The following is a 13,409-nucleotide window of genomic DNA, read 5'->3' as shown; positions in this document are numbered from 1 at the left end:
ACGTCACCTCGCTAATTAGGTACTCCCCATTCATTGAAGTAGCACTTACGATGGTCAAAAGATGCCTGCCGAGTGACAAGGGTTAATATTCTAGTAGCTTGAAGAGGACGAACTATCGTCATCGGGAAACCGGATCAGAAGTTTCCGCCGTCTCGAGAGTTGCCCTTGCTTATAGCACGGATGGAAATCACAATGAGGGGTGACCGTTTGCAATTCAATGAGGGAGTTCAGATCATCCCAAGACAGCATCTCCGTCGCTGGGTCATCTCGTGCTTTCCGATTAAATGTTTCAAGAATGTGAAGAATCCATACACGGCCTCCGGAGTAGCCGTTCTTCGCATCACCGCCTACAGCAAGTACAAGATGAGGTTTTTGAGCGATGTTACAGCTTTTCATCTTGGCCCATTGTCGGAAAAGGTATGAGAGCGTGATGCTTTCATTTGATATTCGATTGAACGAGACTTGATGGGCAATACGCAGATACCAGATGTTCTGCTTCACATCAATCCTCAACACATTCTCGGTGTCGTAGTCAGGCGAGTGAAAGTTCAAAGTATTTGTCGCATACGGCAAATACCCGTCGATATCCCATTTCAACCGAGACTTGCGTGGATGTGTCACACATAAGTGTTCGATGCTCCCGCGTGGCAATATGGTCTGTAACACCGATTTGCGTATGAAATTGGTTTTCTTCTGCGTCTTGATAGCGAGATGTTGAAGCCGAGGGAAGAAAGCCATGTTAATGGTCGTAAGCTTCTGGGAGATATCCGGAAGGCGAAGAAGATCAACGTCCTTGATCATGACGGACTCAGCGAATTGACATAGCCACAACGTTCGGGTACGTCGGTGACTTGCGACGGACAGTGGGGCCCAAAAATCCCTTGGGAGGCGTTTGACCTTTGTGAAGCTTGAGAGGTAGGGATCGGGGAAGTAATCAGAGAAGGAATCGGACAAATGGTTGACAACTAGACTGTCCACGTACAGAGTGTGTTGCTGATGGAGCACCGGATTGACGATGCAGTATGTCTCTTTGGATGCGAGACTGAGCTTTAGAAGAGTACGATAAAGGGCACGGTCGTGGAGAAGTTGAGCGATCTTGAAAATCAATTCTGCAGGGAGAGTCGACTGGCTCGAGGATGCGAGCAGGGGGCTTATCCACGTCCAGATCATCTTGTGGATGCGAATTGATACTGTACAGTCAGCATACAAAGTCTTTCCACAGTCAGGCTTACGAGATAGTCGACCGAGGCAGAGGTGGCGAGAGAGAACAAAGTGACCGCTCGAAAAGTTTTTCTATACCCATCCCTGGCGAGATGAAGGGCAGTCGTTTCATATAAGTTGCTTCCCTGATGATTGAAACTTGACTACACCGAGAGCGTCGGTAGATCGATTGACATGATCTCCGTGTCTTGCTCACCTGTCGGCCCAGACATCCCTGACCTTACATGAATGTACCTATGCAGCAGAGGAAAGGATGCTCCCGGATACGCCCTTCTTCGCTTGCGTTCGTTGCTCCATGGTGACAACTCATGATCTGGGGGTCAGCTGCTAGGAACCTACAATAGAGGATCATTGTACGTAGGTAGCAGTCAAGGGATTGGTACAGAGGAAGGAACTTACGATTTGGGATGGGAAACTGAAACAGGAGAGGAACAGAGGGGATGATTGAAGACGATGATCTCGACCGGTAATCGGAGAGGAGTTACGATGGGATTATCACCATAAGGAGGGTCTGGAAAGGTCCAGGGTAGTTAGAAGAGGTCTGACTGAGTGTGAAGGAAGGTTTATCGATACCAATATCTGTCGTAGCGATACGTGTCATATTCCCACCGTGACTCGACCAATTCATCGTCGCCGTAGTGATAAGGAGGTTCATCGTCTAAGAACATATCCCACGAACCATTTCCATACATGTTCCGGCGATCCAATGACAGGCCTTGAAAACATGCCTTACAAGAGACTCCATCTTCACTAAGACTATCATATTCCACATAGACTTTGATCGCTTCCCATTTAAAATCATACCTCTCCTTCCGACTGATTTCAACAGTTGCTTTCCTAGCCCAATCTTCTCCGTCCCAAGGGTCGCTTTCCAGCGCAGAGATATGTAGCTTGGGTGTTCTAACATCGGGATCCTCAGGCTCGTACCATTCCCAGAATAGATGATTTAAAATCGCTTCTTGTTCTTTATTCAAGTCTGATTCGAAATCTTCTACCCCTAAAAACCACTTGTTGAGTTGAACATCAATCTTCAAAGTTCCCATATCTCTGTCCCGATCTACCTCGCCATCTGACTCATCCGGGTCCATTGGTTGACGGCAAGGATGTATAGTCAAAGTTTTTCTCACGTAGGGGGTGAAACGTTTGAATTCAGATAATTTGGCATGAAGACATAGATGATCAACTTGATCTCCCGGCACCAGAGTTTCGATAATGGACGTCAGACGACTATTCTTGTTTGCGCTTTCTTGTAGAACCAGACGTTGAAGTCGAGGAAAGAGAAAGATCTTTGATCGTCTCAGTCTCCTGGCGAAACCACCTAGTTGAATGACGTTATCAGCTGACACCACAACATGTTTAGTCCATTGACATTTCCAAGCTGTTCGAACTAAGATTGAACTTCCTATCTCTTGAGATGTGAATGGAGGACGGACCAATCTATCAGGGTCGAAGGGATAGAATTCGGAAACGGGTGAACACTTGGGGTCGAAGAAAAACCCGGTCAAAGCCATGATCAGAGAATTGTCCATTTGAACGGTTTGACGTTGATATATCAAGGGAGATACGAGACGGAATATCTCTTTGGATAAGAGACTGAACTCTTGGAGGTACCAATCGTCGTGGTTGTCGGAGATGAGCTCGGCGATACGGAATATGACTTCATGGGGTAAAGACAGGATATTACCAGAAATGGATGAGGATTTCATTGTGTCGATGGGTTGCTGGATGTTAGCAAGTGAGTTTTATGTAAGTACTATAAATGCTCACCAAGTGTCGAGCAAAGAATAGATAGACACTGAGGTGAGAGGAATGAAGTCAAGCTTGAGAACGTAAGACTTACTTTATGATGCCTTGGTTGATTGGATTGATTGATGAATGTGTACCCCACATCCTCGACTGTCCCCCTCCCCTTCCCTGCCTACGAGAACAATGAAGGCCGTGTACTTGATCAAACTCTGACCTCAAACCCCGATCCTCCTCGTGATGTGAGTGAAACAATTCTCCTTCCTCTCTTCGTTCCCCTACTCCCCTCATCTTTCTTCTCTGACAGATGTCGGAAGGTTGGATGGCCCGCATTGTGGAATCTGATGCGTCGCTCACCCAACTCCCTAACCGGCCCGCCCATGCAATCCAATGTCTTTTTCTCCGGTTCCTGGAGGGGTGTAAGGGTCACGAGGTAAGTTGCAGCATGCAGCAGCTAAACAACTTAGGTGGAACAAGTAGACTGCATGGTTTTACTAAATTCACGAAAACTGATGTTTGCTTCAATGTTCGTATCAAACTCATCCGTCATCTCATTGTCCCATTGGCATCGAAACTTCGGTCAAGGTATCACTGCTTCGAGGAAATCTCCAAGCCGCCTCATAAATCATCCTTCTCTGACGCACAGGTGTCTACCCGTCAACCTCGGTCTTTCAACATTAGAATGGTAGACAGAACTTACTTTTGGATCAATCATACAACCACAACCTTCACAAACTTCCTTTATCCCTCTCTCGAAATGAATCAAAGGTAATAAATCTTCAAACCTATTCGGCTTGACATCCAGAGTTTTAGCGTATTTCTTACTCACTCGTCGATCTGTCATCCACCATTCGAAATTGAACCTTAATTCTTCTTTCATAGAATCTTCAAATTCAACCCACTTATCAGCTGGTTGACCAGTATCATCGACAAAAGTGATTAAATGTCGATCTTCGTCCTTCAACTTTTGGATTTCTTGCCAATGTTCGTACATGTTATCGAAACATTGAGGAATTTTCAATTGTTCTCCATAAGCTGGATCATCCCAAATGATAAATCGATGTCTCCAGATAGAATTCGACACGTCAAGTTGACGAGTATAGTAGGAATAATGAACCGAACAACTTTTGTTGACATCAACAGTATGTTGTAATAACCTACAGTCATCGTTCACATCCCATGATGGCCATTCTGCCCTTTCATCATGTTCTCGATTCCGTCCGGCAGAAAGTCCGCCGAATGGAGGTTTACGAAGATGAAGACACATATAGTCGACCTTTCGACCTCTTGTCAACGCTCTGGTGATTGCGAGAGGTGGTAATAATATATCAACCCATAATTTTCCACTGTAGCTTTCAGGTTGGATAAAGGCGATACTTTTCAATTGCGGACAAAGAAAATCGATACCTTTTTTCCACATTGCATTGAGAAGGTCAAGAGTTTTTTGCGAAGTGGTGGGTGGGACATGAAGACTTTCTAACCATCGATAATTCCATAAGATCCTTCCCACGCGTCTATGTAATCCAGCGGCTTCTTTCGAAGCGCTAGGATTGGGTAGATTGAAACGGTGTCGAAGAACGAAAGCGAGATTACGAAGATGAGAGTCAGTGAGGATAATGTTTCTGTAGAGTATCGGGGAAATAAACAGGAAGATATCGTTGGACGCCAAGGAGAAGGAAGAGAGTGATGCTCGACAATTTTGTCGTAAAAGTTCTTCGGCGATACGACGTATGATATCTGGTGGAAAAGGAGGTAAGGGTGGTTTATCAGAAAATGTCATATCCATATTCGGTATTGCTGGTAGTGGTGATTCCTCGTCGACATGAAGAGGTATCGCTACATCGCAGTTGATTTCTGGTATCGTAGGTGTAGGTTTCTCATTACCCACAGAACGACTAGATCGACGATTCTTGAAGCGAGTAACAAAGTTCCGAATAACCAAAACAGGTTTACCTGGCTTGGAAGATTTGGTCTTGTTAGGCATTCTGATCGAGGTGCAAGGTGAAGAAAGCACGCCGACGTTGAGTCCGAAGGACAGAGTCGAAGGGTTCTCGGTCGATATCGAATCTAGCTAGTAGGTCTTAATTGACGGCCTCAACTTCCGATTCTAGTCAAGAAGAATACCTCTGTGGAAGATAGGAAATTGAATGAAGAAACCACATTTGAGCCGACGTTTCGAGAAAGTTACATATATACAAACCTCAACACGAGGCTTCCTTCCACATCAGCGTCGGTCTACACGTTGTTGAGGTTCCGACAGATGCATTTCAGACTTACTAATGTACGACTACACATCGTGGAGGCGCCTAGTGTAGACCGGTCCCTCCAGGTTGTACCGGGCACTTACATAGCTTGACCGAGGTTTCCTAATTAAAACACTGTCATCATGCCAAGGGTTGAGAGGGGTCGCGATGACGTTTATGGCCTGCATGAGGTTGTATAATATTTCTTTGTGTGTAAGTTGTGTTCCACAATACGTTTCAACTTTATCACACCATACCATATGTCGTAGAAAGAGGGGAGAACGATAACGGAATCGGGAGAAGTTTGACCTCAAGAGAATCGCCCCGACGCTACCCTAGGGATAGGGAAAGGCTGTTGAAAAAGCTCACGACATCTCCTCACTCGATAGTCCTCGGGGGGAACAGAACCACATCCTGATCCGCAACCTCCAATAGATCGGGCGCAGAACTGACGAGAAGGACCCTCACGAAGTGCAACACTCCACCTTCATGTCCACTATCCTATCCAGGGGCCCCGTCTTAGTCATTCCTGATCTTACCTCCGCCCTCCACCACCTGATCTAACCGGGATCGGTATAAGAAAGGCTGTGCTCATCCGGAGGAGTCAAGTCCAAGTTTCTTGATCGCATCTAACGATTGTTTTAACGGACGTCCGGCAATCTTCAGCATAATTACTTCCAGAGTCAATCTTGTCAACTCATCACCTACAGGCACATTCTCAACACCTTTCCACAGGAGCACTCATATTCGGTACTCTAACATTCCTGTTAACCGGATAAGTCAATTCCAACAAGCATCAGACGGTCAAAACGATTCCTTCAAAGTTCCCATTATGATATCACATGTGAAATGGACAATCCGTCAGCGATCAATACCTGTGGGTGTTTCGTGGCGGGTCGTAATCCATCATCGTTTTACAAATTGATGTTGTTTTGACTCCGTAATCCGACGCACGGAACTCCTTTAACTTTTGGTCGTCTACGAACTTTGATGTAAAACAGGTTGATGGTGTCCCTACTTTGACGTTTACTCAGTAGAGTACGCTTACTTCTGACAAGTGTGGGCGTTTAGTTTGATTCTTTACAGTATTATCAAACAGAATCATCAATCCTGACCATTATATATACAGACAGTCGGAACTTGAACTGGAATCGAAGAAATCACCAAAGGAAACATGTCACAAAACGGTTCCAACGAAGATGTTGAAAAAGCTCAACCAAGGTTGGCAAGGGTGATAACTCCCGGTGGTCATCCCGCCGATTTTTCACAACCTTCTATGCCTCTTTCTCATGTGAGTCTTCCCCGTGATTTTTAAATGGTGTGTGTTGTGATGTCTATGTGAGATATAAAGGGAAGGTAAGAAAGACTTAAGGCTCATGACTACAGAGGAAATATGGGAATCCCGTACCGATCGGATTGACAAGTTTCGGTTGTGGTTTTTTCCTCGCTTCGGCTTTGACTCTATACAGTGAGTCTAGCCTTTGTGTCTGTTTGTGAAAAGTTGAGCTGAGGAGATAGCGAGACAAGTACATATTCCTAATATGGTCGTTCCGTAAGTCACATCTTCCCCAGTGAATTGGTATCATGCTGACTCGAAGTATCGTCAGTGAGTGTCAGGGATTTACCCTCGTATACTGCCTGTGGAGAGAGAAGCTAAAGTCAGTCTTGTATGGCGGAATCACCCAAACGTATGTGTTACTTCTCACTCTGGTCTTGCTCAAGACTGATGAGAAGGTTATGCGGATGGTGGGAAATGTTCCTCGGAAATACATTCTCGTGAGTTCATCTCACATCTTCGGCTCCAACCCCCATTGCCTTTCTACACTTCTTACCTTGAAGTGAATGACATCCCTCGTTCAAAACTTTCGAGGACGCATTTCGTACTGTTGTTAAGAATATAGAGCTGATATCAGGGCTACCATAGTGAGCAAACTATGAGACAATACATACGTATAGGGAACTAATATAAGTTTGGAAGTTACGGAGCGTTTAACCTAACATACGGAGCTATCTACCTCCCTGGTCAGTCTGTCCACCTCTTCAGGTTACAGAACATCCATCACCGTACAAAGCTGACCTTGCAGCATTCGGAGTCATTCAAGCTTATCAGAATGCTGATGGGACTATGAAACCTGAGTTCAACCAAGCTGTGGGTTTGTATATGATGGCGTGGATGATGTGAGTTGGTTTTCTCTATTCCACTCATATTCCTATATTGCATTCCTCTCACATCCCTCTCCTCCTATACAGACAGTTCAGATCGACAATGTAGACAAACTATCTGACCACCTCACTCTCCCTGAAGGACAAGGTCAAATAATTCCGGAAGGGTGAGGATTGTCGAGTGATACAGTATGTCTGTCGGGAAAAATGGAGTGCTGATTTCTTAAGGGTCACCATTCTCTTCATCCTCGGTGCACTTAGGTCATCTTTGGCTGTCCTACTCACTTTGGTATTTACTGGTCTGGTCAGTTCTTGAGACTTCTCTCATCCTAAATCATCGTATTCGGGTATACCTAGAGATAAATGACGATCAAATCTTCATTATGGAATACCTCTCAGCGATGCACCGGAGAATGGGTTGGTTTCGGAGTAAAGCTGATATTCAGACGTACCTGACTTTGGGTATATACTATTTCTACGGTACGTACCAGACCTCTTTCCCACCACCTCCTATCTCTACCCAAGAAGAACCTTTTTTTTTTCTTTAGTTCGACCTCTATAACAGGGAGTGAACCAGCTCGTTCAACTGGAAAACGAGTGTATCCAAGCTGACATTGTTAGCACTGGACGGAGCTCGGATTGCAGGAGGTGAGTCATTCCTTCCATTTCTTCTACCCTCAAAAGCCCACCTTGCATTATTCATGTTTGTTTCCAATATCTACTGTTGTATAAGATATCCGATCAACGTAACATTTACAAACCCTACAACCTCCTTTCCTGTCGAAAAAGACAACCGATCCGCGCGATATAGAAGTCTCATACTTCCTCCGACAGACCACAAGTCGGCGGGTTAGATTTTGTGCTGATTTACAGGAGTATTTGGTATGCTCGCAACGGCCGCAGCATGGTGGGCTGCAATGTCAGGTTTCTGGCATCCCGTAAGTTCATACCTTTATTCTTCTCGTGAACTTCCAGTCTACCCGGTCAAGCTTCCTAGACGATCCCATTACCCGGACACAGATAGTAACCAGTTTCCTTGAGTGTCTTTCTCTATACCTCCTCAGAATACTTGAGCATTGGGGAAGGGTCAAATTTGGATAGAGGAGGTGGAAAAAGTTGGAAAAGACTCGACTTGCATGTCATTGGCTTCGGAAGAAAGCTGACAAGTAGGATTCAACATTTGCGTTCATCCGTGTTGGACCTATTGATCTTTCTCCTAAGAAACGCTCTTGATCACTCTGTCTCGGCTTTGGAACTAAGATGTGTGAATGGAACTCGTAATGTCTCCACGTCATGTGTCAAGATCTCATCCTCAACCTCCGGGTGTGTTCAATCGAGGGAACAGTTGATATCTAAATCTATCGTTCTTCTCTGACCTGATAAAGGCGAAATGTGTCACATAGCTATTTGAAGATTTCTATCAGTTTAAGATCCGTCTTGTGCATCAAACATAATTCATTGTTTTATAATCTTTCTCAACTTACACTGTATGCATACCTTCTTATTGTCAAACCTTCACTTTGCCTTACCGTTTAATCAATCAGGAAACCCTTTGCCAACACCGCAACCTCTTCGACACTTTCCAACAACATCCAATGACCTCCCTTGACCACCTCTCTTTTCCCTTTCAAAACACTTACCAAACTTTCTCCGATCTGTTCAGTGGAAGTTTTATCGTCATGTCCACTAATCACCAACACATCACCTTCCACTGATCCATATGCAGGGTCTGTAGCATGTGCTAACGCTTCACAAGCTCGAGCGTAACCTTCAGGGTCAGTATGAAGGATAGAAGTACGGACCGCAGCTATGACGAGATGGTTCGAATGGGAGGAAGGGGAAGTTCCACCGATGGAAAGGGTTGATGAGAGGGTAGAGAAGGATGATAAGGATGATCGGGCTGTGGATGCACGATCGAGGAGGGGTTGGAATGGTGTAGATGGGAATTGTTTGATTGGGCCGAGTAGACCTAGGGGGTTAGCGTCATCTCATGTACTACCAAGGGGGTGAGGAGAATGAGCGGTTTTCCTAAAACTTCGACAGAGAGAAGATTATCATCGAACGTAGCGGACAGGCCGCAGGGAGAAGGGAAGGAATGTAGATAGTAAGTGGTCAGTTTGAAAGAGCGATGCTACAAGTTGCACAGTATAAGGAATGAATGTCAAGAGGAGATAGACAAGGAGATGAAAAGGAGATAGGTAGGGAAGTGACATATGACTCACATAATTTAGTCACTCTTTTTGGGTAAAGAGAAGCGAAAGTAGTCGCGATAAGCTATCCATCAGTTAACGTTCAAAACATTCCATCTAATCTCTGACATCCGGATGGCCCTACATGTCTTTGACTTGACATTACATGCATAATCGCCTGAAAGGAATGATTTGAATACGTCTCCTCTTCGATCGCTGGAAGGAAGATTGGGTGAGTTGGATGGAGAGAAGATGTGACAACTACTCACACATCCCATCGAGTGTCCTACCAAAGCAGCTTTCTCAATTTTCAAAGCATCTGTGACTTCTTCCAAACAACGTACATATACCTCTACCCCTTTTGTTTCCTGATCATTAGCCTCGATCTCTTCTTCTTTCCCTCCCATTCACCCCTTCCTCTCTCTACCCTGATGAGCTCTTTCCTCCTTCCGCCTCTCTCGTCCCTTCTCTCTCATCCCTCCCTCCGTAGCTAGATGACTGCGACTTGAATAGTGAAATGATGATGTTCGCAGAGACACTCACCGTTTGACCACCCAAAGGACTCAACCCATGACCAGGTAAATCGAACAACACCACTTTATACTTCTTCCCCAATTCCGCGGCTTCTACCAAAGGGTAAAAGTTTGACGACGAACCGCCCAGACCGTGAATACAAATGACTGTCGAGCCCGTTTCCAGACCTGACGTTTCTACGTATACTTTACCCGAGGGAAGGTCGAGGAGCGACATCGTCTGTGAAGTATCACTGGTGTATCTTCTGGTTCAGGTTTGTTCTTATGTTCAAGCAGTCAGTCTCTACTGTCTCAGCAATAAGTAAGTCGAATCAGTCGTAGTTGAGAGACATGGTCGTTATATCCAAAGAAAAAAAAGGTCTTACGGAGTCCGATACACGGGTTCATTGACTAGAGAAGCTCAGACAGTGAGTGAATGAGGTCATAAGATCCTTTGAACCAAATCGAAACAAAGAATGATTTATCCAATACCTCTCACATAATTGGTCAATACCAAAAAGACAGTATGATATCATTTTCAAAAGCCATCAAGCCACGAGCCTAGCCTTCAAAAGGAAGAAATTGATCGCATCAATATTCACAACCCAAAACTGTTCTTTTTTAACTTTTCTCCGTACTCCGATCATCGGCAATGATATTCCTCAATGTACCCAGACCGGTGATTGAAACTTCGACGATATCACCAGGTTGAAGAAAAGCTCCACTTGAAATACCTACTCCGTAAGGAGTCCCAGTAGCTATGACATCACCTGGTTGAAGGGTTGTACCCATTGAACAAGTGTGAATGAGGGTAGGGATGTCAAATATGAGTTCTGATATATGTGCGGATTGACGAAGTTTACCGTTGACGTGAGTTTGGAGTAAGAGTGAAGGGATGTCTAGTTCGGAGGCTGTATGTCAGTTTTTGATCCTCATATGCAATGAGTAGTATGTCGTAATCCGGCTGACGATACTATGTGCGTGGTGGTGGAGCTGAGGGAGAGTGAGATGATGAGTGATAGAAATGATCATTTGGTACACTTGACAGAGGGATGTTTTGGAGATAAGGAAAACGGGAGATTATTCACCTGGTACTACCAAAGGTCCCTACAAGTATGAGCATCATCAGATGAGGTGGGAGATATGACTCACCATGGGACAAAACGTATCGAATGATTTTCCTAGATAATATTGTTTATGATCCCGTTGTTTATCCCTTGCCGTGACCTGTTGGTCAGCCTCTCCATACCTCTATTTTCATACAGACGACAAGTCAACTTCGCCGTACAGTTCTGGTCTATATGAGGAAGTCATTGAAGCCTGAACGAGGGATGGATGGTACTGCCTTCCGATAGGGGTGAATCCACGAAATTGTACTTGACTCACATCATTGATTATAGTCGCTCCCCAAACATACTCCCAAGCATCTTCTTTACTCACCCCTAAACCTTTTTTTCCAATAATAATTCCTAACTCCCCTTCGTAGTCCAATTTATCCGTTATGGTCGTATGGGGCTGTATCGGATGGTTATGACCTACTATAGAGGTGGCACGTTTGGTGAAAATGATAGGAAAATCAGGTGTATCAGAAGTATCATGATCGAATCCTGAACCGGCGAATTCGCTGAAATGTCAGTGAGACTCTTCATTTGATCTTTCCCCCTCTTCTCTCTTTCTCTATCTCATCGATATGGCTTTCATCTACATGAAATTATAGCTTGACCCATATTCGATTGTTCAACATTTAATGAATTACGCGAGAAACACGCCTAGGTGAAAGAGAGAGGAAATAAAAAAAATAGATAATGGTGAAGACGAAACGACCCAACCCACGTAGCATGTTCCCTATAATTTTTGCCTACGCAAATCACATCCCTCCCCGGAAAAGGCGGTAATATCTCCACTTCATCCCATCTTTCCTTAGGTTCAGAAGGTAAGAGACAATCTTTGACCTGATCCCATCTCTCCACAAGTTCTTGAAAACTACGTAGTGGTGTTCTATCGGGCAAGAGGAGTGGGGTTATATATTCGTTTGAATCGTCGGTTGAACCTATTGCACCGTTAGGCTGAGAAGATGATCGATCTGAGTGTTAGATTGTCCCTTTTCGCAGAGTATCATCCTTGAAGCCAATCTCATTCTCCTACGCGTGTCAAGTCATGCTCGCCGCCCCACTCTGTCTCGCTCCACCACTTCCATCTATATTTCCGTCGGTCTGCCGTTCCATCTTTCTTGCCCCAACCATCCCTCCACACATCATCCACCATGGTGTTACCGTCGAACAGAGATGAAGGACCACTTACAAGCTACAAACTTCATCATGTACACAAACAAAGACCAAACCGGAGTGGAAAACGAATTCTTCACGGCGAAAGAGAGAACTCTCTCAAAATCCTTTCCAACCTTCCGTCAAACGGAAATACCGGACCGTTCCAATCGTACAATCTTAAAATTCCTTCAAGCGACACAAACCTCGGTCAAGATGCCGAAGTCCTTACTCAATTGTCAAGTAGTCGGTGAAAGGGAGAAACAAGAAATAGAAAGTGATGTCTCATTTTTCATTTTTGATGGCCTCATGTTCTCATTTCCCATGTTCCAATTCGAATCCCGTCGGAAGTAAGCCGAGTAATCAGGAACCAAAGGATATAAAGAAGGAAAGAAGCATCAAAAAAAAAAAGAGACTTTCCATCACCATTCCCTAACCTTACCTTTGGGTTTCAAGCCACATTTCGCCATATGCCACTTTTTGCCGCTTCTCGGCCGCACGGTCCCGATCGTCGGGCGTGGCGGTTCTTACCTTTCGTGGCGGAAGATCCGTTGATCGCACGGAGAGATTCACTCTTAATCTGATCGCCGTCATTGATACACTCACTGGTCTCGCTTAGGAAGAACATGATTCACAAAAAAGGAAAAGGGACATGGAGAATTGATGGTAACCCGGAATGGTTAGATGGGATTAGGGGCGGTTCCGACTTCCGGTTGACAAGCAAGCGGTTGTTGGATTGGGGTAACAAGGGCCGCGAGAGTAAAACAATATGGTCATAGCGTATAAAAACTGCTGGAATGTTTGTGAGTTTTGATTGTTGACATTACCATTGGTTGGCCGAGATTATTGAAGCGATGACAGAGAAAGAACAGAAACCATACAAGTGAGGTGTTACTTGGAGATATTGTCTGTATGACATCGCTGATAAATAGTTTCGACCCGAAGGTCGCGCCGGAATATTCAGAATGGAAACCTCCCAGGTGGTAAGTGGTTTTTGGACTTCTTCAGACTTCACATCCCTTAACGTTCTATTCAGTGGTGTAGCTTCTGACCCAGACGTGCAGTTCATTTCAG

The 13,409-nt window shown here is 44.9% G+C and overlaps 5 protein-coding genes across 5 annotated transcripts; 1 reads left to right on the top strand and 4 right to left on the bottom strand.

Annotated features, from left to right (window-relative positions):
* Positions 1 to 90: 90 nt before the first annotated feature.
* TREMEDRAFT_65820 (uncharacterized protein) lies at positions 91 to 2,927 on the bottom strand (the record flags this gene model as incomplete). The annotated part of the gene is made up of 3 exons (XM_007007891.1): positions 91 to 1,190; positions 1,418 to 1,534; positions 1,901 to 2,927. The coding sequence occupies 3 exons, from the start codon at positions 2,925 to 2,927 to the stop codon at positions 91 to 93; spliced, it is 2,244 nt and encodes a 747-aa protein (XP_007007953.1).
* Positions 2,928 to 3,515: 588 nt separating this feature from the next.
* TREMEDRAFT_65819 (uncharacterized protein) lies at positions 3,516 to 5,802 on the bottom strand (the record flags this gene model as incomplete). The annotated part of the gene is made up of 5 exons (XM_007007890.1): positions 3,516 to 3,614; positions 3,665 to 5,035; positions 5,312 to 5,412; positions 5,577 to 5,692; positions 5,747 to 5,802. The coding sequence occupies 5 exons, from the start codon at positions 5,800 to 5,802 to the stop codon at positions 3,516 to 3,518; spliced, it is 1,743 nt and encodes a 580-aa protein (XP_007007952.1).
* A 579-nt stretch (positions 5,803 to 6,381) lies between these two features.
* Positions 6,382 to 8,603, top strand: TREMEDRAFT_65818 (uncharacterized protein; the record flags this gene model as incomplete). The annotated part of the gene is made up of 12 exons (XM_007007889.1): positions 6,382 to 6,498; positions 6,594 to 6,675; positions 6,726 to 6,759; positions 6,806 to 6,809; positions 6,942 to 6,983; positions 7,121 to 7,130; positions 7,292 to 7,385; positions 7,599 to 7,674; positions 7,817 to 7,850; positions 7,992 to 8,018; positions 8,244 to 8,308; positions 8,541 to 8,603. The coding sequence occupies 12 exons, from the start codon at positions 6,382 to 6,384 to the stop codon at positions 8,601 to 8,603; spliced, it is 648 nt and encodes a 215-aa protein (XP_007007951.1).
* Positions 8,604 to 8,902: 299 nt separating this feature from the next.
* Positions 8,903 to 10,309, bottom strand: TREMEDRAFT_65817 (uncharacterized protein; the record flags this gene model as incomplete). The annotated part of the gene is made up of 4 exons (XM_007007888.1): positions 8,903 to 9,339; positions 9,593 to 9,644; positions 9,829 to 9,927; positions 10,103 to 10,309. 4 exons carry the CDS (start codon positions 10,307 to 10,309, stop codon positions 8,903 to 8,905), a joined length of 795 nt encoding a protein of 264 aa, XP_007007950.1.
* A 333-nt stretch (positions 10,310 to 10,642) lies between these two features.
* On the bottom strand, positions 10,643 to 12,600 carry TREMEDRAFT_74828 (uncharacterized protein). Its single transcript, XM_007007924.1, has 6 exons — positions 12,373 to 12,600; positions 11,905 to 12,154; positions 11,458 to 11,695; positions 11,224 to 11,298; positions 11,160 to 11,178; positions 10,643 to 10,982 (listed from the first exon to the last, which is right to left on the bottom strand). The coding sequence occupies exons 1-6, from the start codon at positions 12,389 to 12,391 to the stop codon at positions 10,693 to 10,695; spliced, it is 891 nt and encodes a 296-aa protein (XP_007007986.1). The 5' UTR covers positions 12,392 to 12,600; the 3' UTR covers positions 10,643 to 10,692.
* Between the last annotated feature and the right edge of the window lie 809 nt (positions 12,601 to 13,409).

The sequence above is a fragment of the Tremella mesenterica genome, assembly GCF_000271645.1.
Source record: "Tremella mesenterica DSM 1558 unplaced genomic scaffold TREMEscaffold_16, whole genome shotgun sequence".
Taxonomy (NCBI): Eukaryota; Fungi; Basidiomycota; class Tremellomycetes; order Tremellales; family Tremellaceae; genus Tremella; species Tremella mesenterica.
Note: the sequence above shows the minus strand (reverse complement) of the source record. Positions and strands in the feature narration are given on the sequence as shown.